General features: G+C 34.1%; 1 protein-coding gene across 1 annotated transcript in view; it reads right to left on the bottom strand.

Moving 5' to 3' along the window:
• Window positions 1-26,331, bottom strand: part of LOC129944157 (leucine-rich repeat-containing protein 24) — a 137,533-nt gene that overhangs the window by 14,857 nt on the left and 96,345 nt on the right. The window contains exon 4 of the mRNA XM_056053368.1: window positions 4,494-6,324. Coding sequence (XP_055909343.1) covers window positions 4,494-6,003 — 1,510 coding nt within the window. The 5' untranslated portion in view covers window positions 6,004-6,324. The remainder of the gene's footprint in view (window positions 1-4,493; window positions 6,325-26,331) is intronic.

Genomic DNA, 26,331 nt, shown 5'->3' with positions numbered 1-26,331 from the left:
ATATGTCTGTGCGTGCGTGTGTATGTTATGTACGTTCGTACGTTCGCGACGTTTTTTCGTCGTCCATAGTTCAAGAACCAGAAGAGATATCGACTTCAAATAAATTTTGTTATACAGATAATAAGGCAGAAAGATGCAGAAAGGGCTCTCAAGAAAATTGCGTTTGTGGTTTTTTTTACCATAGCAGTTTAAAAAAGGTGAAAATTTTGGTTAACCCTAAATATCTTGCGAACCAAAAACGCTAGAGACTTGAATTAAATTGTATATAATATATTGTAACGTGATATCAAAGAAATATATTTTTTGAAAAAAATCCATTTAACGGTTTTTTTTATAAATCAAAAAAACTGAAAAAAAAAAATTTGTCACCTCCATTATTTTACGACTTAAATATGATTTCATCTCCAAAACAATTTTGTGCAACGAAAAATAATGTTTATGATATCTGATGAAATTTTGAGAAAAATCGAATTGATATTGTTTTAGTAAAAAATAAAAATCTAAAAAAACATTACTCAAAGTTGGTAACAATTGATTTTCGACTCAAATATCTTTTCAAAACTTTGAGATATTGGCTTTAATTTACTTTTATCTTTCAAAAAATATTGTTATCAACATTCAGTAAACTTTTGAAAAAATTGAATTGACAATTTTTTTTACAAAAAATTAAAAACCGAACAAAAATTAACAAAACTTGGTAAAAAATGATTTTCGACTCAAATAACTTTCCAAAAATTTGAGATAATAGCTTCTAACTAATTTTTACTTATAAAAAATATTGTTTTCAACATTAGGGGTGGAATCGGCTAAGGTGATTGTTGATAAATGACAATCAAAATGATAGAATTTGATCTACATAAGGTGATAGTCAAATTGATACCTAAAAAGCTATCACAAAAAAATGTGATAGTCGTTTTCAAACAAATTTGTTTATTCCGAATAGAGCTACCAGACGCTTACACAAACGACTGGAAAATTTTCTTAGTTCACTTTGTTTCTTTTAAAAAACACATTCCTGTGACCGACAAAGCTTACGACATTCGAAAAAAGTAAGAAAAGTAACAATTTTATTCAAAATCAGCCAATTTGAAACATTTATTTAGATATTTTATAAGAATCAATTTAAAATTTCACCAAGGCAACAACGAATTTTGACAATTTGAATCTGAAATTGTTCAATCGAATTGAATTGAGTTGAATCATCTTACGCAGACGGAATGAAAATGATAGTCAATTTGACTATCAAAAAATTGATAGTCAACAATCACCTTAGCCGATTCCACCCTAGGACACATTTTGAGAAAAATCGAGTTGACAGTTTTTTTTACAAAAAATAAAAACCTAAAAAAAATGTATAAAAGTTGGTAAAAAATGATTTTCGACTTAAATATCTTTTCCAAAATTGTAGATATTGGTTTTAAACTATATTTATCTTTCAAAAAATATTGTTGCTAACATAAGTACAATTTTGAAAAAATCAAATTGACAGTTTTTGTACAAAAATTAAAAACCTAAACAAAATTTAACAAAAGTTGGTAAAAATTAATTTTCGACTAAATAGCTTTTCAAAATTTTTAAATATTTGCTTCAAACTAATTTTATTTTATAAGAAATGTTGTTTTCAACATTCGATAAAATTTTGAAAAAAATCGAATTGACAGTTTTTTGTACAAAAAATAAAACTCTAAAAAAAACAATACAAAAACTTGGTAAACATTTATTTTTGACTCAAACAGCTTTTCAAAAATTAAAAATATTGGCTTTAAACTTATTTTATCTCACAGAAAATATTGTTTTCGATATTCAGTAATTTTTATATAAAAATCCAACAGTCCGTTTTTTCCAAATAAAATGGAGAAAATTCAATGCCTTAAGCAATCGGACCTCGAACTTCTAGCATGCGCAGATGATGTATGCTGACTCTATGTTAAGTTCATGGATCTGCACCAAATGACAAAACAAAAAGGATCAACCTTGGAACTTCCTCACCAATTCAAGTCAATATTTCTGGATAATTGTTTGAGGTGGTAGAAGACATCTTATTATTTGGAAGTATTGTCCCTACGAAACGTGAAACTGAACTGGACTGAATACGCCTAAGGACCAAGCTACTACTCTTCCACTCCAAGTTTGAATGTATTTATTTAGGAATGGAACAAGTTGGTAAAATTTGTATTAATGTAAGTACATTTTAATTATTTAAAATATTTTACAGCTTGCCAAATAGTAAACTAAACAAAATGACAAACCTTTTATTGCAAAACTTTACATAAATATAAATATAAATTAAAATAAAAACATACATAAATATAAATAAAAGACAAACAATACTCGCCAATTTCCTGCAATATAACTTCAAAATTCTTCATTTTGAGATTAAAAAAATTGAGTTTTGTAAAAAATATATTTAAAATCGCCAAAAGCAGAGTAAAAACCATTAACATGATTTGTGTTAGTTAAAATATTTAGGACTTTTTTAATATTTAAATTACAAAATTTGTGACAATTCATTTTCGAATTTTTTAACTTTTTGTTCGATATTCAAATAAAATAATATATTATAAAATTTTCGGAAATTATTTATAAGTTGTCAAGTGTCTAAAATAATCTCAAAGAAAAGTTGAACCATTTGTGATAAAGCAGTAAAAGTAGTTTTTGTTCTTGTGCGAATTCGTCATCTTATTTAATTACATCATATCACAATTTTGAAATTATACAATTACAAAATAAGATTGTCAAAATGGGATTTTTTATAAATTCGCGCTCAGCACTAAAAATTCACTCAAAAACGTATTTTCCTCAACCATAAAAGTATTTAATTAAAACTTTTCTCAAAAGTTCATAGAGTACTTAGACTTATAATAATTTTTAGAAATTCAGTTACATACGAAAATGATTAAAATTGCTACTAAAAGCCAAAGATTTGTACTCTTCAAAATTAGCATACGTTTTGTTTTTGAGTTTTTAGTGGTTTTTGCATTTTTAAAGGGACATAATATTGAAAATCTATGTTATGAAAAAATATAAAGGTAATATTTTAATTAAGGACATTACTCCTTTAAATAAGTATTGTTCTGTTTGTGCAACAGAAAAATAAACGTTATTTTGTCGACCAGTGTTATATATGTATATATTTCCAAAACAGAAAATTTTGAGACATTACTGTAAGGCAGGTAATGCCAGTATTTCTAACATAAGATTTACTAGTTTCATTTTAATATTAATATTGTTATGTTTGTTCTTCAAAATATTACTTTAAGTCAAACTCATTAAAAAAATGTCTACCAAAAAAAGAAGACAGATTTAATCCGAAATTTCTTTGAAAATGCAACACTGTGCGGCGAAAATATGATACCGAACAAATTTATAATAGAAAGATAAATTTGAAAAAATTATCTCCACTAAAGTATCGTTTCTGATTGAAATAAGTGCTCAAAGCCGGCCCTAAAAATGTGGATAAATTCTTTTGCCAAGTGCACTTGGGCGTATACGTACTTTTTATTGATTTTTTTAAAATTATTTAGTGAAAAGTAAAAGTTGAAGGAACATACAAATAATATGATAAGTGGTCCAGAGTTAATCTGAATCCCGACAAGCTGCACAAAAATCCTAAAGTAAATATTTAATTGATAGGAGTGCCTATTTTTATGTTATAAGGTGAAAACTTTGTTGCACAGATTGTGTGAATAAAATAAAGTGGACCATGATTTCTGTGCTATGCTTTTTCATATTAATGTAATCAATTTTTTTTCTTTCTCATAAATTATCGTCACAAACCAAATTTAAAAGCAACAACTATAAATCCGTATACATAGTTTCCATTAAGTTGTAACGTTTCTATACCTTTTTTCCTAATAAAACTGTCATCGTGCTCCCACAGAAGTGCCTCCAGTTTCACAAATGACCCTTCACTCTTCAGCCTCGTCGATTTAAATAAGGATAAATTATTCAATCTAAAGTACCAACATGAATCTTCTCGAGCAAGCACGAGGACGACGACGACTATAAAGCAAAGAAGTAAATATAAGCCGTCTATGACAAAAATTCAACCTAGCACCTAGAAAAAATGCCCAACACAGCTGTTTGTTTACAGCCACTAATGGAATTCTCCAGGGTCGACCCCTGGCTCGTGTACAATTTACTACATACATGTATATGAAATCACATTAATCGCAAAACACCGCACTGTGTCACATGTTACAGCCTTTCAGCGTAAAGACTGATGAACCCTAACCTCCACTTCCACCTTTCTCTGTGTGTCACATGGTAAAAAAAATTGCTTCTTCACGCTCATCACTCAGTGGAGCAAACAAAAAAAGGAAAAATTAATCCTGCTGACATGTCGTCACCATCAGGACCAAGGAAAGGCGAGAACAATTCGTCGTCGTCGTCAGCTAAACTCGAAAAGTATACCCTCCCTGTCCCTATATACATGGAGGTGGGAAAAATTAAAACCCAACCTAAATGTTGATGATTACGGAAAAGGAACTTACCAAATTGCGTTTCATCTAGAAGCGTCTTTTTGATCTCATGTCCATCATCCATGTCGAGATTTTCAATGTCTGTCCTCCTTGGAGGCTTCTCAACCGGATTAACCTCTGTCAGCAGGCTCTTTTGCATTTCCATTATCACAGAGCCCTCCAGCACCGACCCATTGTGGGCCTTCTCCATTTTCGTAGCAATCAGTCCATTCTCACTCATTGTTGCGTCCTTTTGATAGGTTTTTATCCTGCGACAATACCAACAAATAACCAGCACTATCACAATCAGCAACAGCAGCAGTGTAGTTGCAACCAGACATATTATCAGCAGGATATTCGAAGACGAATCAAAGCCATTGTCCGGACCACCCATGCCGTCTATGACGGCTCCGCCGTTAATATAACGTTCGGTGCCAACGACCAGCTGCATATTGCTCTCGTCCTTGCCGCCACGATTCTCCGCCACACAAGTGTAGGCACCTCGGTCGGCGGACCTTACCCCAAAGATAATCAACTCCGATGTCAGGATGTTGGAGTTCTCGATTCGATTCTGCTCCACAGAGTTGCGGACTTGAAACCGTTGGTCATTCACGTTAATCGGTCGCTTATTGTACACCCAAAGGATGTCGGGACGGGGAGCACCCTCCACTCGGCAGGACAGCGTTATGTTTTCACTATTGGCCTCGATATAGTGACCTGGTCGGGGATAAACTATCCGCGGCCGACATGCAAAATGGTCGGGTGGGATCTCTGGCCAGAGCTTCCCGTGCAGATGTGCCGGTTCGTGACAGTCTGTCGGCGGGGTATAGAGCCGATGAAAAATGGCAAAGTCACGGAACTCCTGCAGTTCACACGTGCAGTTCCATGGGTTGGCGGCCAGCGACAAATGCAGCAGTTTGGGGGTGTTGGCGAAGGTCTCCTTGCGCAGCACCGTCAGTTGATTAGATTCCAGGTAGACTGCCGACAACATGGGCAGCTGGCCGAAGGCATGAATTTCAACTCTTTTCAGACGATTGTGCTTGAATTCCACACGTGACAGGAAGGTGAGTCCGTCGAAGAGATTGTTTTTCAGCACCTCGATTTCATTGTTGTTCATAACCAAATTACGCAGCTTGACCAGACCCGAAAAGATGCTCGGATGAAGCTCTCGTATGGAATTGTGCGACATATCTAGCTCGATTAATATGACCAGGCCTTTAAGGGAGTCCCGGTTGAGTTCTTGCATGGTGCAGTTTCGCATGAAAATTTTATGCAAATTCTGCAGGTTCGCCTCCACGAAGTGATCCCGCTTCAGCTCGGCTATGTAATTATTGGACAGGTCTATGACTTGCAGCTCATTGCTTAAGTCGGTAGGCAGGGTCGTTAGGGACTTGTTCTTACAGTCGGCCGTCTTTTTGCCCGAATTCCAATTGCAATGGCAGGACGTGCAGTTCTGAAGCCAGTCCGAGTTGCCACTGGCACCGACGAACAGCAGCAGCACCAGAAGTTGTGCTACCCAAAGCTGTTGTGAGGTGGAATACATTTTGGTGTTGTTGATTTTCTTGTTGTTCTTGTTTTTGGTGTTGGGGTGGGGGGAGGGAGTAGATGTAGAAGGCCGGTGTAATCGTTGTTAAGGGGATTGGCGATGCACGAAAAGGGAAGATCTTATGCTTCTCTATACTTTTGATGATGGCTTCTGGTTGGTCTTATGTGCTATGTGGGTTATCTTAGCCTGTTATCCCTGAGGGTCACTTTGATTAATTATCATGTCCTTTTCGTGCTGCATTTGGTCTTCTCTTTACTACGTGGTGTTGGTCTCTGAAGTGAGGGTGAATTTACAACTTGTAATTAGCATAAAATGTAACTGTAACGAGAAAGAAAAGAAAAAAAAATATTTTGATTAATACGATGATATTATATATGTTCATGTTAAGGTATATAGAGGTAGTGTGTTGTTGGTTATGGTTGGTTGGTTGGATGGTTGGTCTTGGTGGTCACTTGGGTCTGAAAACTAGATGGTTGCATTGTTATACTTGGTGAAGCCACAAGTCTTTTTTTTTTTCTACCTAAATTGAATGGCTATTATTATTTTCAAAAAGTGCATGAAGTTGCTTTAGGGTGTGGGGTTTTTGGGAGGGCTTGAACTGTTGTTGGTGGAAAAAGAGTGAAAGCTGAAATTTTGTATTTGTAAAGTCAAGACCAGTGCTGCGCATATCATAACAGAATGTACCACGATTACCACAACAGAATTTGCATTATTCTTTTTCTTTCTGTTTTTCTTTTTTGTATTCATCTTCTTCTTCCTTTTATGGGTTGGCAGTTTGTTGGATGGATTTGAATGAAACATGATGACCCATTGACCAAAAGGATGAAAAAATGGGGATTGTTGTTTTTCTTTTGAGTCAAGTTAAGTTGAGATTTAGAATGAAAGATGGAGATATGGAAATTACTTTGCGGTTTTTCTGTGTGCGGTTGGTTGAATAACAACAAATCAAGAAAAATTGCAGTTGAAAAGAGTTAAGAGAATGACCTTATCGTAGACAGTAAATTAAAAAACATAAAAAGAAAAACAACAAGAAAATGTCATAACAAAAACAAGTTGACAGCCATGAAGTATGAAAAATACTTATAAGCTCGACACATTCAATCAGCGAAGCAGTGAGGGGGGTTAAGCAACGCACTGAGGGTGATGGACATCATCAACCAGAACCGGAAGAAGAAAAGAATGAAACTAGAACGGAAACAAAGAGTTCATTGAGAAGCTAATCTCGCTGAGCTTTTTATGAAAGGGTATGAAATAAATTGGTTAAGGAAATTATGTCCACAACTCTGGGAATATACAAGGACTAATTTTTCAATGGAGTATTAAAATGAAAAAAAAAAGAAAATATATCACAAAGCAAAGAGGAAGTTGTGATGTTTTGTATATTTTAACGCGTTTTTATTGTTTAAGACTTGGAAAAAAACATGTATTCAAAAGTGTGTCATTTCAAGCCTTATGAGGAAATGGTTTTCAAGATTTTTTTTAATGAGAACAAATATGAAGATCCATTGCTGTGTTACTATGATATCAACGAGAAGATATTTACAGGAAATTAAACAGTATATACTAGAAAATTGTTATTTAGATTATTTAAGAATGCAACGGAAAAATTCATAAAATAAAAAGTTTGTTTAATTGTTTACTTTCTTCTTTAAATAAAATAAAGGACATCATTGACTAATTAGAGTGTAAAATTGATATTTGTTACTTAAAATAAACGAATTGTTGTGCAATACTCATATTTACACCGTTCTTCCGGAAAAGACAAAAAAAGTCCAAAGGACGTCAAATCTCAGCTATTTAGCAGCCAAATGATATTACCTAGATGGTTGATAACAATTCTAGGTTAAAGCTTATTTTGTAGCATGGGCGGTTTTGGATGGCGAGCCAATCTTGATTGAACCAAAATATGTCAAAATCCCTCTCTCAAATTTCAATAAAATAAGAAACTGGGAAGCAACTCACGCTGATAGCTTCCCATCCCAGTACATCTGTCGATATATCTAAAAGTTTAACAAAATGTCAATAACAACATTTTTGCGTGAGATGAACCAATTTAAAGTCAATACATTTTTTTGGTCGCATAATACTTAATTCGAAAACCATTCCATATCATTTTGTTTGTGTTGATTTTGGTTTATGTAAAAAGCTGTCAATTGAATTTAAAAAAAAAAACTAACTAAGAGTTAACATCAATATTGTGCATAAAATAAAATAAGTATGGTTTTAAAATCTTTCTTTTGTTAAGGAGATTTAAAGTCGAAAACTAATTTTTACCAATTTTAGTAGAATTTTTTTAAAAGTTTTTAATTTTTCTTTATAAAATGCAGTTAGAAATTTTCACGACCATTGTTTAACGTTAGCAGTGAAGTTTTGCACACATTAAGATCATTTTCAAGACAATACCTTTATTTAATCATGGGTGCAGTTTTTTTTAGATTTTAATTTTTATGAAAAAACGGACTGTAAGATTTGAAAAAAACATGAATTTTATGTAAAAACTATTATATATTTAATTTTTGTCAGATATTCGAGTTGAACATTTGTTTAAACAAGTTTTACCAACATTTTTTTTTTATTTTTTATTAACCGTACATTGATTTTTCTCAAAATTTAACCAGATGTTAAAAACGTTATATTTCGTTGCATACAAATATTTTCTTCGAGTCACTTTTCATTGGTATAAAAACAACTTTATTATTAATGTATTTGAAGTCCATATCTTTACTGGTTCTTGAGCTATAGTCGACAAAAATGGAATCCCGAACGTACAAACAATTTGTACCAAACAGAGCCCCAGATTCGCTGATGGAAATGCCTTCGTCTAAATTGTTAATAATACAAAATAAATTGGGTATCGCAACAGTGCGTAGAGAACCAGAGATTAGTGACTTACTACTTTCAACCATTCCTGTGTTGTGTGCAAGTCTTGTCAGGGATGGAGCGGACCTAAAGTTCTTATGCCAAATCTAATTTGGGAAAACACTTTTCAAGACAAAAACCACTCTTGGAGGATTTTTTAATTCCTCGCAATATACAGATAAATAATAAATAAACTACAAGCATATTGTTATCTCTGGAGCCCCACCACCATAAAAATAAATCCAAAATCATGATCTTTAGAAATGGTACAGGCAGATTCCCAAGAAATGAAAAGTGGAAATGGAAAATGTGAGCTTAGAGGTGGTTAAGGAGTATAAGTATCTTGGAGTTACTATAACACCAAAACTTTCATTCAACCGATATCTCAATGCAAAACTAACAGAACCGAAAAAAGCTATCAATTGCAATTGGTACAGGGTCCTCAGCAAAAAATATGTATCCCGAGCGACAAATATAAGCTCTTTGAAGCGGTGATGAGATCAATAATGTGCTACGCTGGGGATTTCTTCAATATGACCAAGTAGAAAAGCTTTTGAGATACTTCATCAAAAAAAATATTCTGGATTCCAGAAAACTCCCTAACTAAATGCTACATCTAAAGACTGGACTTTCTCAATTTTAACTACATTTTGAAAGTAATGGCTCTGCCAAGTCATCGTCTACCCAGGATCATTGCACGGCATCTTCTTAACCGAAAATCACTGTTTTTTTTTAAGAGAGTGGATGCTCCGGGAACAGTCACATAATATTGAATTGCTAGAAAGTGGGACCGATACTTGGAACAGTAGCTTCGATACACTGCACGCAAGGATTGAAGAAGACAATGTTTGTAAGTTCACCGAGTTGGCAGAACGAAGCAACACGCGAATTATGTACAAGGGTCTGCAGCACAACCTCCACGCCAGCAACTATTTTGATGACCGCTACACGTTGGAGACAATCTTTATTATCTTTAAAACGAGAGGAGAGTTACTACATCTAAATTACCGACCAAATTGTGCAGATGAAAACACAGAGTGTACCCTATGCAACCACAGGGTTAGAGAAGCCGTACTGCACTTCACAGCAATGTACCCTATTCTCGCTGCAATAAGAAGAGGACACTGGGGAGCGAGCGTCTTAACTTTAGATGGAGCCAAAGGAATCCTAAATGGATTCCGTGTTGATCAGTTACGTCGAAACAGCGCTAAAATACCGATACCAAATCCTAAATGAAGCCTTCTGAACGCACCTGAAATCCACCCTACAAAACGAACATTATGAATCTTGATACAAATTTTTTTAGTCAATTAACTTAATACAACTTGAAAATATTAACAATTTTATTTATATTGCACTTGTTTAGATTATACTCTTTCTTCTGGCTGACGGCAAAAGCCAATGCTATAGCTGTGAAATAAAAACAAAACAATGAACACTTAATCTGATAAATAAAATCACATTTTTGCTACTTACTACTGCTACAGAATCCGTGAAAGAAATTTTAGGTGGAACAGGGAGGAATTTAACCTAAGACCTTTACCAAGACTGTTCTTCGTTCTAACCATCACTCCACAAGTACTACCCCTTAACGTTAGCAAGATTTAAATTCCACTAGAGTCTAAATTGCGAAATGACATCGAAGCGAATGTAGTACGCCTTCAATTTCTAAGTCAGTAAGACCTTGTAGATATCGAGTTAATGTTAGTGAATTGAGTCTCATATTTTTGGTTACGGTAGCCGCATTCGAACCGTACGGCAAAGAGGACCTTAGTGTTATCAACTAGCAAACACTTGCAGTAGGTGCTTACGATGGCTAAAACCTCTTTTTCAAAAAATATTTTTAATATTCCCTGAGGTTTTGTCAAACATAATGTGACTTATTTTGATCTAAGAAAATATGATAGTGATTTTCGGTTAAGATTTGGAGTGGTAAACAGTGAAGTTAGTGAAAAAATAATCTATGATTCAAAAAGAAATCACTCTTTATTCAACCCTTACTGTTTCTTAGCAGACGGAAATACAACTATTTTTAATAATTTACCAATTAACCAATATTTCCTCATTAAATTTTTAACAGAAATTAAAGAAGGTCAGTTTTCATGCCTTATCTTTCGGAACAACGCACCGGAAGTATGTACATAGACACAAGCAAAACTTCCTTATTAAAGATTTTTTAATTTTTCTTCCTTGTGTTCTCTAGTGGACAAAATTTCACTTTAAGAAAATATACTTATACCTAATTTTAATTTCTTTGTTATCAATTATTAATCAGACTTGAAACGAAATTAGAAGCAACAAAATTAATTACAACAAAAACAAACGAAAGGTACAGTTTGTGTATTTGAACATTCTTTTATTTGTGTGTAAGAATAAATATTAATAACAATGAAGAAACGTTTTATATTCTTCAAAACTTTTTGTTACTTATTCCATAAAGTTAAATTCAAAATAAATAAGTTTTCCCCCCTAAAAAACGTATTCGAGAGTTCATGCATTTAGGTATTTAATACCTCCCTGTATCAATTCACCTTTGAAAAACATAAAACTTCAGCAAAATATTTAAGAAATATTTCCATGTAGGGATACAAAAACTCAAGAGCAATATTTCTTGATTTATAAAATCTGCATACCAATCCAAAAAGCATGTACTCGTAGGTTTGATGTATACAGAAATATGTGTTTGTAAAAAGGGTATGTAAATATATAAAATGTGCTGATATATGCACACGCACAGGAATTACTTTGAGAATACCTATACAGACCTACATATCTCATAATTTTTATTTCCAATTATTTTCTCACTTCGTCGTTGTAGATGTTCATACTTTTAAGGGTGGTCATAAACTTCCCAAAAGGATACCATTACTATATTTTACAATATTTCAACTCAGGAAGAAAAAAAGTCAACAATTTAAGAAAAGAAATGAGAAAACAAATCGAAAATTATGATACCCTATAAGGTATTAAATTTCAAGCCCCTTTCTCGATAAATTTGTTTTGAGCAAAAACATGTAGGAGGGATAATGCAAAATTTTAAAAACACCCTAATTCATTCACTCACTCACATGATTGCAGATATTATCAATCGATTTACCGTTACTTATGGATGTAACCATCGTTACGGAAAATTTAAGTAGAGAGCAAAAAAATACTCATTTAATCAATGATCAGAGTTGCCATGGATTTTAATTGAAATATTTCAAAGGAAATTACTAATATTAAGTAGAACATATGCTTCTCTTTAGCTAAAATACAAAAGACTTCTGATATAATTGCACCAATCCTTGAGGCAATTTTTACCAGCTGTCTTTACTTGGTCCATGTTCCCTCGGCATGGAGAGAAGTTAAAGTTGTTTTTATACCTAAAGCAGGTAAATGCTCCCAAGTCAATCCTAAAGATCTACGACCTATAAGTCTATCATCATTCCTTCTTAAGACCCTGGAAAGATTGATTGATATCCATTTAAGGGCATGTATCGATACAAGACTTCTGTCTTCGTCTCAACATGGCTACTGTAAAGGTAAATCGGTGGAAACAGCGTTACACACTTTAGTACGCACCATCGAATATTCCCTCCATCATAAAGAGTTCACTATGGTTGCTTTTCCTGACATCGAAGGTGCCTTTAACAACGTGGACACATCTGTAATCACATCTGCACTGACATCTCTAAATGTAGATAGTTCGCTTCGAGAGTTAATTCATTTAATGCTTACTAGCAGAATAATTAACTCAAAACTGGGCAACTCTTCTAGCGGACGATTCGTTAGTAGAGGAACACCGCAAGGTGGTGTTCTATCCCCTCTCCTCTGGAACCTAGTGGTGAATAAAATTCTAACTAGTCTAGATGGGGAGGGTTTCAGAGTGATAGCCTATGCGGACGACGTTGCTATAGCAGTTTCAGGAAAGCATCTTAATATCCTAAAAGAACTCTTACAAAATGCCTTAGACAGACTAATACTTTGGGCTGATCTGTGTGGACTGGGTGTTAACCTACACAAAACCGATCTGGTCTTATTTTCGAGGAGATACAAAATTCCATTTGTCAACCCTCCATACATTAAAGGAATCCAATTAAAATTCTCAGACGAGGCCAAATACCTAGGTCTTGTCTTAGACAAAAAACTAAATTGGCTACGCAACGTACAGGAAAGAGTCAAAAAAGGTACTGTAGCTCTCTTTGCTTGCAAAAAAGCTATTGGTAATAAATGGGGTTTACAACCCAGACTCACGCATTGGCTATACACATCGGTAATCAGACCGATTTTAACGTACGGTGTGGCAGTATGGTGGACTGCTTTAGAGAAAGGTATGAACAGGGATAAGTTAAATAAAGTCCAACGTTCAGCCTGCCTATGTATAAGCGGATCGCTTCTCACGACCCCGTCTGCGGCACTGGACACCTTGCTCTACCTTACACCTCTTGACATATTTAGCAGACAAATAGCTGCAATCTCTGCTATTCGTCTCAAAGCTTCATCGTAGTGGACTAACAACAACATTGGCCACTCCGTAATTCTAAGGTACTTAGAATCAATTCCAAAGCACACAGACTACACCATCCCGTAACTACAATTCGACAGTAATTTCCAGATTTCTATACCTACCAGATCTTTTTGGGAGGATAGGACATTCTTGGAGGATGAGTCAATCCATTTCTATACAGATGGCTCAAAAACCAAAGAAGGGGTTGGTAGAGGTGTGTACTCTGAACGACTGAAATTAAGTCTCTCATTCCGCCTTCCCAATCAGTGTAGCGTGTTCCAGGCGGAAATTTTGGCGATTAAAGAAGTATATCCGTATTTTCTCTGATAGCCAGGCCACTATCAAATCTCTGGACTCTGTCTCTACAAACTCTATAACAGTCCATAACTGTCGATCATCTCTTATGGAGATGGCTCAACAGATTAATATTCACCTTTGCTGGGTGTCGGGCCATAGAGACATTCCAGGTAACTGTAAGGGAGATGAACTCGCCAGGAACCGTACAGTACAGCCCATGCTACCACGTTTGGCAAGTACTGGCATTCCAATCGCTACTTGTAAACTGTTGCTAATGCAAGACGCTGTGAGGAGGGCAGGCACCAGGTGGAACAACATCACCACGTGTTAAGTCACAAAAAACATCTGGCCAACACTGGATTTAAAACGTTCAAGGTGCTTGCGCTCTCTAAGAAGATCGCATATAACCTCGATAATATGTGTCATAACCGGACACTGTCTAATAGGAAAGCACGCCACGAGACTAGGCGTATTCTCAAATGACTTTTGCAGAAGCTGTATGGACGAGAAAGAGGAGGAAAAAGTTCTTCATCTTCTCTGCACATGCCCTGCTCTAGCTCGAAAACGCAAGAATTACCTAGGAGAATTCTTCTTTAACGATCTAAACGATCTAAATCATATCGGTATAATCAGCCTCTCACGTTTCGTAAGGGACTCAAACTGGTTACATTGAGCTTAGGAGCAAGCCTCAAGATTCATGTGGTATCACAATGGGCCATTAAACTGGCCTAAGTGTGTCCGTTTCCATCTTGGACAGCCACTATAACCTAACCTAACCTAAAATAAATATAAGTTTGGAAAGCTTATAGAGGTTATTTTCAGTTATCTTGAATTTATATAAGCTTTAGAGCGAGAATCGTTATTAAAAGAAACATAATTCTAAGTAAGGATAGTTACGGGAAAACCAACACACTTAGACCAATAGTTTATCCTTCCTGATACCTCATGGATCTTCAGGTCTAATTTACTTGTTGAACTAGTTAGCCATAGAACTCTTGAGACAATAGATGTCGGAATTTCTTAAATAACTAGGATCATTGTAGTAAGAGTCTCAAAGGTGGTAAGAACTATAAATTACACCCACACAAGGTCAAGCTGGCTCAAAAAAACACGTCTCTTCTTCTATTTTACAAGTTGTTCAGTCTTTATGTAACGAATCTTTTATTAAAATATGTCGGAAACCAATTGTGATCACATCATACAAATAACACAGTCCACCACATCAATGTCAATTTTACACATAAAAATCGTTAATTTTAGCCCGGTTGCTCAATCTACAAACCGTAAAGGTTGTACCAGTCTCATTTTCGAATCGGTAAAGTCCATTCTAGGAGGTGCTTCACGAAGTCTTTTTAAAGTTTTACGACCTGTGATTTTAATGAGCTGTAAACTGTTATTTTAACTTGTCAAATAACAAAAGGTGACAAATTCAAAGCTGACACATTCTAATTATAAAAACCTTATTATGAGGCCAATTGCTTTTCTGTCCGATAAACAAATTGAGATTGAAGTTAGAAAATATGCAAATGACAGTTTAAGTCTCCTATTGGCAACCCTGTCATAAGATATGCAATAAGGTAGTAATGCTAATACGTTAGTAATTTGACTGTGGCTAAGGATTACATAGACACACATCAGCCAACCATCAACCATTGCCATTAGTGATGGAACATTATTTCTTTTTTTCTTTAAATCTGTATCAAGGATAATGGTAGAAAATAGGAATCTCGGCTCCAAAAACCAACGATTGGAAATGGATTTTTCGTATTGAATTATCAATTTTTTTCTTTTCAAAACACCTCAATGTTATTGAACATTAAGTAAATGGTTATAGAAATCTAAAAGTACTTTTAAAGGCTATGTGATTATAGAAGTATTTTTTTTTTTCTCTTTGAAATCGGGAAGCAGCGAAGATTATAGGTAAGTATGATACAATGATACTGTAAGTAAACCATTTTTGATTTTTGAGTACTTTGTGTATATGAGCAAAACATAAAAATCTGTACATCTAGACATCATCAGCACAGGATACAAAAGTGTTAAAAAATTAACTTATATTGCTGTGTCTCTTTTTGGTAAAATAAATTCTTTTGAATTATCAAACACACTCATCCAAACTACGTACATTTTTCGAAAGGACAAAAGCTTAATAGTTTCAGAAAAGTCCAATGTACCGATATCTCCACACCAGAATTCATTTTAAATGACTTTCTATTGTCTCTGTCGATTAGCATTCAATTTAGTGTGTGGTAATTCCAGAATAATAGCTGATTTCAATGTGGTTTTTCTGTTTAATACGATGGACAATCCGAGATCCAATCTGATGTGGTGCGATGTGATGCGATGCTATGAGATGAGATATGCGATGTGATGTGGATATTTTGGCTATTAAGTTACTTAAGCGATGTGGAATGATATTGTTATGATATAAAACCAAAAAATAAAGTATAGTGTTGCGCAAAAGAATAAAGACAATTTCTATCCACTGCTGTTGACGATGATAATGATAATGACGATGATAAAGTTCGAAGTTAATGATATGGAAAACAATTCATAGCAGTTATTCGCTTCGAATTGTGATGATTATGAATAAATAGTGACTGATATAATTATAAGATTTCCTGATGAAAGCATATTAATATTAATCGTTTGCAAAAGATTTCTGGCTGGAGACAACGAATTGTTCTTTTGATGTCGTAAAAATGTCCAACTCTAACATCAAACAACTAAGAATTCTGGAGGAAGAAAGAAAAAGTCGTTAACAACAAAAAGAAATTGATAGGAAATAGAAAAGAATTGTTGATGCGAAGCAGTTTTCACAAACGAAAATTCCCTTAATTGTGTCTGTCTTGGCGAAATCGGAAGAATGCTTGGATTAAATCGTCAGTTTCAGTAAAAGTGACCAATATGTATTTGATGAACTTATTATTGATGTGTTATTTAAATAGTTTGAATAATTAAAGGAAAGATATTGTGTTTTCATTTACGAAAAGAATTACATGAGTAAAGCTTAAATAAGAAATAGGTTACTTTCAAAATATTTGTAGTTTCAACACAAAGAAATATAGAATTGATTTGTTTTTTGTTATAAGTTTAAAAAATAATAGGGTTTTTATTGTGCATTCATCATCTCTCCAAAAACCGTCATAACTAAAGTCAGATAGCCCGTTAGAGAAATGTAAAAGAATTGATAAAAATCATTAGTCCCTTTTTGCCAAAACTGTATAGATTATACGGTCACGGCTACAAAAGAAGAAAGTGAGTCCAGAAATCCGTTGCAGTTTGACAAAATCAGAGCAAGCAATTGTAATTTTTGTGGATTAAGTTTAGAATTCATATTTTCAATTACTTTTAACAGCGTTTCACTCATTGGCTTGTTGTCAGCTGTGAGCAAATAGTAAATAAATGGTATGACTTAGAATTTGAGATCGATGAAATAACTATATGCTACCCCAAAAGTGGACTATTTTGTAAATAAGTCTCTATTACTGTAACGTTTTTAAGTTTTTTGTGAATAAATAGAAAAAGAGCTTAAGCTATGGTTAGAAGCCGAAATTCTTAAAAATAAATAAATTCAATTTTTGTACATACTCAACTTCGTTAGTTAGGCCACTTTGTACTCACGGCCTAAGAATTTAGTGTAACAACATCGAAAACGTATTATTTAAAAAAGAGATAAGCACAAGTTTAACAATAACAGGTTTCATTTTGAATATCAAGCCTATTGAGCAACATATTTATATTTTAACTTTGACAAGCAAACTCTAGACAATTAATACAAATTTAAATGACTTTAACATTGTGAACATGCAGTCCCAGTTCGGAAGAATAATTAGACTTTTAATTCTTGTTAGAAGTTAACCATTTAAAGAAATGAAAGCATTTATGTCGCTTAAGAACAACTAGATATAAGTCTGCTGTAGCTCAAAGTAGTGACAAAACCCAGTTTTTATACCGTTTTGAGTTTTTCTGTTAAGAACCGTTTTAGCATAGATAAGCAGATTCTAGGTTTATAAAATCATTACAAATTTTGTTGATAAAAAAATACGTCATGAACCTACAAAGTCTCAGAAAAGCTTAGTATGTATAAGGTTTCTTTCTTAAAATTGTTTTCTTAACATACTTACTTACTTAAGGTGGCGCTACAGTCCCTGGAGAACCTGGCCCTCAACCAACAAGCGTCTCCAGTCAGCTCGGTCCCTAGCTAGCTGTCTCCAGTTTCACACGCCAAGTTGGTTGAGGTCCTCTCCCACCTGGGTGCGCCACCTGAGTCACGGTCTTCCTCTACTGCGCCGTCCCTCCGGATTGGATTCGAAGACCTTCCGGGCTGGAGCATTGATGTCCATTCGCTCTACATGACCTAGCCATCTAAGCCGTTGGACTTTAATTCTGGTAACTAGGTCAGTGTCGCTGTACCACCCGTACAGTTTGTCGTTATATCTTCTCCTCCATTCTCCATCTATGCATACGGGACCAAAAATCACCCGAAGAATTTTTCTCTTGAAGCATCCTACGACGCTCTCATCTTTCTTTGACAGGGTCCAGGCCTCGGCGCCATAAATGAGAACCGAGATGATGAGTGTCTTATAGATGGTGATTTTAGATTTTCGAGTGATTACTTTACTTCTCAATTGTCTTCTTAATCCAAAGAAGCAAGAGTTATTCTTCGTTTGATTTCAGCGCTGGTGTCGTTGTCTGTGTTATAGTGGTACCTATGTAGACAAAGTCCCTAACTACGTCAAAGTTATAACTCTCCATGGTTACGTTTTGGGGAAGATGTCTAAGTATAATGTCCTTTTTTGGTGACGACATAAACTTGGTCTTGGCGTCATTGGCCACTTAACCCATCTTCACCATTTTTCGTCGCAATGCTCAAAAACACACCGCTGACATCTGCCGTAGTGTGAATATTTGGTCGATAGTGGACTTTCCTGGTCTGAAGCCATACTGATAAGGTTGTTGACGAACAGCTTCAGACGTTCACATAATACGGCAGAGAGGATCGTATATGCAATGTGGAGGAGACTGATGCCTCTGTAGTTGGCGCAGTTTAGAAGGTCTCCTTTCTTATGTATCGGGCACACTATGCTGAGATTCCACTCATCGGGCATGCTTTCTTCCGACCATATTTTAAAGATGAGTTGGTGCATGCTCTCTACCAAGTCATTGCCTGCTTTCTTTCCATATCTCCTCGATCGCACGGTTCTCATGCTCTCTTTTTGTCCATCTAAGAAGCCGGTGTTCCTTTCTCTCTTCTGCTCGTAGAGCTTGCAAGCAGCTCTAATCCTTTTGTTTCTTTACTTGGATTCTCCAAAAAAAAATTAAAATATATGTGTGTATTGCTCTAGAAGGGTACCCCATCTAAACAGTTATTTTGTTTTTAAGTTTTTACAGGAACTCATAATTATTTGTAAGAACTGCTTACCAATAATATAGTATTCCTCTTTGTTCTGGTTTCTGGAGATACGGGAAACTGACAAGGTATCCATATCGAACTAAAATTATTAATTCGTGAAGTTTTTTTTTAACAAAAATAATATGAAAAACATATTTTTAACACAATGTACTGATAGATCTTCTGTTAACAAATACTTTTCCGCAACGTTATCAACGCATTCATATTTTATCTGAAGTTATGATTTATTACACGTATCCCTCGTGGCCCTAGCCAACGGAGTCTGGAACAGAATTGTCTACGACTTCTGGACATTTATTTTCAATTTCCAGTCGTCGCAATATTGATGAATCTTATCAAAATCACGCTGGAAGAGAATTCTAATAACCTCAACCTTTCGGGTCGTTCAGTACGCAATTAGATCGTCGGCGTACGCAATTGCCTTTGTAAGACTACCTATCAGATCGCTGGTGTAAATGCTGAAGAGAATCGGCGAATTCACCGCTTCCTGCTGAATACCATTTCTAATTGAGAATGTTGTGGTAGAAGTTACAGTGTCACTTTTGACAACAAACTTTCTACCGTTAAGCATATCATACAGTATATACAACATTGGCTTGCTAATGCCAAGCCTGCGCAGTTTTAGGTAAAGACCCTCTAACCATGCGGTGTCAAAGGCCTTATCCAAATCAACCAGAACAGCACCTGTGCATTGTTGTTTTGATTTATTCCATTGGATGTCAGAAACGAGAAACCCGAACTGTTTATCCGGAATTATTTTGTTGTCCGCAGCCCACTTAGTCAGAGCCCTATTAATGATTTTTTCGAAAACTTTGCTGATGCTCGGCAGAAGACTTATCGACCGAAGATTTGACGGGTTGGAGTTGTCCTTTCCCTTTTCCGGGAGAGGATGAACCACAGCGGTCTTCCAATATGCGGATAATATGCATTATTCAGTGCATTATTGAAGAGTGTGGTGTAAATGTCAATTGCTTCCGTCGGTAAATGTCTTAGTACAACGTTGGATATACCATCGACACCTGCTGACTTTTTATTTTTTATTGAATTGAAGATGAGATGAAGCTCAACCTTCGTCACTAACAAGGGACTTGGTCCCGTTTGCTCGGCAATTATGGCATTTGCCAAGGAGTAGTCATTGAACCGCATGAAACCGCTGTCCTCTGATCGCCAATGTGTGATATCATTACGGAGGTAAAAGTGATTAAGTAGGGCTCTGTTTTCCAGGTCGTGGTTGGGGCGAGTGCTAACATTCACCTTGTACACTTGCTGGAAAGCAGCTCCCACCGCCTCCCCTTTTTCCTTCGGATCTTCAATTATGTAAAAGTCATCATCAAAGATGGCTTCCTCTATTTGCGCTGTCATTTGTACGTCTCTATTGACTTCAGTTATTTGGAGTTTAAGACACGGAAGGTCACTATCGTGTTTTTCCTGAATATCTTGGGGAACATACTAGGGTCACTCGACTTAACTGACCGGATCTTTAGGTCCCAGCACTTGTTAGTTGATAACATGTAGTTCTCCTTAATCAACAGATTGACATTTTTTATTGACGACTTCAGTGTCCTAACTTCCACGTCGTGTAGGTCTGTAAGTCGTCTGTACAAGTTTTTGAGTCTTGTCAGTAAGCCACTCTTGTGCCTACGTAGTGCGTCAATTTTCTGTAAGCGTCCATTTGGTCCCGTTCTTTGTACTTTGGAATTGTCCATTCCATCGTTCGTTTTATTGTTTCGTCCATCTGTTGTAAGTGTTGGTCAATTTCTGTATTTGTCAGGTTTCTGTTGTTTGGTGGGGCTATGTCACTAGTACGAAGTTCTCTCGCTAGGGCGTTGGTGAAACGAGGCCAACGCACTGACCATCATGCCACGGGTACTACTAGTTTTTTTTTTTTTAACAAAAATAATATTAAAAACACAATGTACTGATAGATTTTCCGTTAACGAATAATTTCCGCAACGCTTTCAAGGCATTCATATTCTATTGGAAATTTTGTAAAAAAAACCTTAAATGTAATTCTTTAAAATTTTTGAATGATTCGTTTTAAAGTTAATTTAACTGCTGATACCAAATCCAAACTATGATTCCCCCTTTTATGTAGTATTTTAATTTTTTTTTTAATATATTCCAAAAACTTGACGTTCTAACGTTTTAACTAGGAGTTTGTCGTTTTTCTCCTTAGAACCTTTTAAACATAAATGCTTTAGCATTCTTGTAAGGTTTATTTGGTGTAGATGATGGCTTACTACAAATAAAGAATTTTTGAAAAATTGATATGATACTAAACATTTTTTAACAAAATATTGTAGTTTGTAGATTTGGAAAATCTTTACGAATTCTATTGAACAAAAACACTTCATGAACTTACATAGCTTCAAAAACCCTAATACATAAGGTTTTTTTCGAGATTCTTAAGGTTATAAGCCTGATGTAGCAAATTGACTTTGAAGTCGAATTTGAAAGCCATTTAGAACCTTAGAAAGAGTATAATTTGATTGATAAATGTAAAACTATTTTTTACACAGATGAATCAAAACCGATGATGGGTTTGGTGAAGGCGTGTACTCCAAAGAACTAAAGCTATTTCTCTTATTTCGTTTTCCCAATCACTCTAGCTTGTTAAAGGCAGAACTCTGGCTATGAAAGAAAGAATTTTTTTTGGCTCGGAAAAAATATGATGAAATCACAAATGTACGCATTTTTTCAGAAAATTAAGCTGCCATAAAATAATTGGACTCTGTCCGAAACTGCCAATCATCTCTTGAAGAGATTAAAATTCACCTTATTTGGGTACCGGATCATAGAGAAATGGAACAACTTAACCTTTGATGGCAACAAATCTTCATCGGTATACCTCTAGCTTTTTGTAAACTTATACTAAAGCATGACACCGTAAAGAAAGCAAAACAAAGATGGTGGTCCAATACAACAACTTGTGGGTTAACTTAATTAATTTTTGATCCAAGCAACTCATTTCGATTCGGTTCTGTTATAGAAGTGCTTACAGGACACTGCTTGGAGCACCTGTCAACAATTTTTGCAGAAGCTGCATGGATGAAGAAGAACAGGACACAGTATCTTAATTTCTATATTCATGTCCTGCCATGTAACAAAAACGAAGACTCCACCTTGATGACTTTTAATACGATGATCCTTGTTACATAGGAAATTCCGACATCTATGGACATTTCATTTCAGTATTTTCCCTTCAGCTGATCTCATCTGGATGACAAGTAGGCGATCATATCTTCATTTTTGTCACTTAATAAACAACCTTAACTTTCCTTAAAAAACTATTTTTATGTTTGAGCAATTTTATAAATTAAAATTACTTTTTTTTATACTCTAAACTAGTTTATCTCATTACATCAAAATCTGACTACTCTAGACTTTAGAGGATAAAACTTTAAAAAAGTAACTTCAAAGTTACAACATTCCAAATCATGATTCAGATAGGTCAATCCTCATGTTGACTTAAATAATTACTACCTAGGTTTCTGCTTATCTGTGAGTTTTTTTGAAAACTTATTTAACCAAATAATAATGTGAACTTCGAAGGACCTTCCGTATAAGTTTTTCTATATAATTCATCATTGCTTCTCTATTCAACCTAAACTTTCAAATAAGTACACCTTTGCTTTGTAACTATTCCCATAGAGAAAATTTGTGAAAACTTACCAAAAAAAGTAAAATGAAAAATAAATAAACTTAACTTGAAATAAAAAAAAAAACAGTATAAAAATGTAAACGTAAAGTTTGTCTGGATTTTAGTTTTATTTTTCCTTTAGTTTTAATTAAGTAATTAATCCTTTTTGCGTGAAAAGAAAAGTAAGCGATGTAATGTAATGTTAAGTTCCGAGTTTTGTTGCTTCTCCTGTTTAAGGATTTGGTTTTTATGTTTAGGTACGTAAATAAAGTACAAGTAATTATATATAGTGCTTGATAAGATTATAATTTATTTACTCTCAATTACTTGACAGTAGAGTATATACTTTCTAATTACTGTTTTACAAATAAATGAGTATACTCGTTAAGTTCATGATAATGAGAGTTTTAATTTCAAAAGTTTTTTTTCAAAGTTAAATAAAAAGCTTGTGATAGTAGTTTTACTTTAGTTCTTTCGCTCACAGGACTTATAGGAGACAAATATAGGAGTATCTGTATAGTGAAACAAGAGTTGATTAGAGACAATTTAAATTGAAATATCAGCAAACTCAAAAATTTAGAGGATCTCGGCCTCAAAAATCGGGTTAGGGAAAATGAAATAACATTTGTTTGACAATTTTTATATTCCTAAATTGATTTACCAATTCTTAAAAATGATATTGTTCATGAAATATAAATTATGTTACATAAATATGAAATTAATAATAGTTTCAATCAATATGCACAAAGGCTGTTTTGTAGTATAAGCCTATTCTGGGCAATACAAATCAGTTATTCGAGTAGGTATGTTATTAAATAAATAACCAATTTTCTTTTTAAAATATAGCAATTCAAGCCTTTAATTTTGCTTTCAATTTTCCTATTAATACGAACAGAAAACCAATTCAAAATATTGTTTTCAATATACGTACAACACAGTCAAGGGCGTAAACTGATGGCTGTGCGGTGTGGTATTGTGTTAAAGCTATAACTCTGATTCCCTTGAGCTCGTTGACATTTCAGAATAATTGATTAAGTTAATAAAATGTTACGTGTTCCCGCAATTCACATTATTTGTTTGTTTGTGTCCTCGAAATGTCCAATAAAGCAAAAACAGGAGTATTTGTAGGATGGTAGAGGTAGGCCAGTACTACGGCAGTACCTACGTAATATCAACTTCAAATGCGGTTGTGTTTTTTTTTTAAGGCTTAAAAATAAAATGTGAGATCCTTACCACATGTTGGAAAAACAAAAATTTAACAATAAAGAAGGCGTGAAACACAAAAAGTCGAAAGGGTGTATTTTTGGTTTTGTTCTTGTTTTTCGGGTTTATTGGTTTTTTTTTTTATGAAGAATTTATTATTTTGGTAACATGAAAGCCGAAAATAAAAAAAAATTGAAAAGTTTGTTTTTACATTTTGTATTGTTGAGTTAAAGTTGGGGAATGAAAATAGTATTTTATATCTCATGGTTATTTTCGAAATAATAGGGATACCTAGAAGGTAGATATTTTTAAATTATTAATAATTACATGAATTAGTTGGTATCGTGTCAAAAACAGAAACAAAATTATAACAAAATATATGCAAGGTCATTCATTTTTCGGTTTTCAAATTAGGGGTATATATTACACATACACAGCCATACAGTTTTGATGAGAATCGTATCTGTTGTTCAAATTTTAGCGGCATCTCGATTTGCGGTTTGTTGCGAGGTCTTGTTGGGAGCACATAACGTCTACGTTTTTATTTATATGGAATAAAATAAATTAGGTCCGTAGAGGAAGAGGGCCTAGTGACTTACAGTTTTCAACCATTCCTGTGTGCGAATAATTGCAGGGATGGAAGGGACTTACAGTTCATATGCAAAGTACTTTTCATGACAGTATTATGCACTAACCATCACACCAACAGATAACGCTTATTTCTTTATATACAAGGTTTTACAAAAAGAAGGCAAATATCACGACAGAAGCTGTAATTTTTTTTAAATACTAAAGAAAAACTTTAAGACTCATTAAAATTCTTAAAATTAATAACAAAAAAGGGGATCACTTTGCAGTCGTAGTTCTCAGTTTTTTAAGAGGAGAGATTACAATCGGCTATCAAAATGTTGTCATTAAAAACCTATCGACTTTATTTTTGAGGCCACTTGAAATATAAGGTCTAACAATGAGAATATGGAGCTGCGTATTTCGTTTTTGTTTCGTAATGGCCAAGTAATGCCAACTTATATGAGGCCAAATTTCAAGAATTGGCCTTATTTCACGTTTTAAAGTGTCTTAAAGCTAATTTCCTACAGTTGGTCCTGTTTCACTCAAACAAAGTAAATTAAAGCCAAATTAGGTTCCAGCATATACCCCCCCCCCCTTCATACCTCACCTAAAAAAATAAGTTGGTCTTATTTCTCAAAATAATTTGGCCTCATTTCACTTTATCAAAGTGCAATATGATCAACTACTGAAGTTTTAAAATTTGTATTTCGCTTGGCCTTCTTTAACGGCACCGAATTGGCCAACAAATCATACAAAAAACAATTCGATACAACATGCAAAATATTGTTCAGATTAATGAACTAAGATTTTGGTCAATAAATTTACCGCTAAAAATTTCATATTTTTCCATCATCCTTGTTTTATATTTTGAATTTCATATTTTGATTCAGAAATTCCAAATCATTGAAGCAAAAATTTATCACAACAAGTAATCGTACATAAATGTCAGAAGAGGAGTCGAGATCTGTTGTATACCAAAAACGTGAGTAAAAGGTCTATCTAAGGTCTATCTAAGGTCTCAAAATAGGGAAGTTCTTAATTCATTTACGTTACAAATTAATTTATTTTTCGAAAGGTTATATAGAAGCAACTTTTCAGTGTATTATTGATGATTACTGCCTAAAATTGGATGAATGTATTTTGAAAGTTTTCAGTTACATAATTACTATACACATTTAAGTATTCTAAAACTTAGAAAAGAAGTATTTCTTGTCAATGAAAAGAGACTGGAATGCGACCCACACTGATAACTTCACATCCTGTCTGTCGATTGGAAAAATATTTTCTGTGAAATAAAATAAGTTTTAAGCAAATATTTTGAATTTTTGAAAAGCTGAGTCGAAAATTAAGTTTTATCAAGTTGTAGTATTGTCGATTCGATTTTTTCCAAAATTTTACTAAATGTTAAACACAATATTTTTTGAAAGATAAAAGTAGCTAAAGCCAATATCTACAATTTTTGAAAGTATATTTGAGTCGAAAATCAATTTTTACCAAATGTTATTCATTTTTTTTTAGGTTTTTATTTTTTGCAAGAAAACTGTCAATTCGATTTTTCTCAAAATTTGTCCTAATGTTGAAAACAATATTTCTTATAAGTTAAAATTAATAAGAAGCTATTATCTAAAATTTTTGAAATGATATTTGAGTCGAAAATCATTTTTTACCAACATTTGTTAATTTTTTTCCGGTTCTTAATTTTTTGTACAAAACTGCCAATTCGATTTTTTTCAAAATTTTACTGAATGTTGGCACCAATATTTCTTAAAAGATAAAAGTAAATTAAAGCCGATATCTCAAAGTTTGGAAAAGACATTTTAGTCGAAAATCAATTTTTACCAACTTTTGTTA

This window comes from Eupeodes corollae, chromosome 2 (assembly GCF_945859685.1).
Source record: "Eupeodes corollae chromosome 2, idEupCoro1.1, whole genome shotgun sequence".
Lineage (NCBI taxonomy): Eukaryota > Metazoa > Arthropoda > Insecta > Diptera > Syrphidae > Eupeodes > Eupeodes corollae.
Note: the sequence above shows the minus strand (reverse complement) of the source record. Positions and strands in the feature narration are given on the sequence as shown.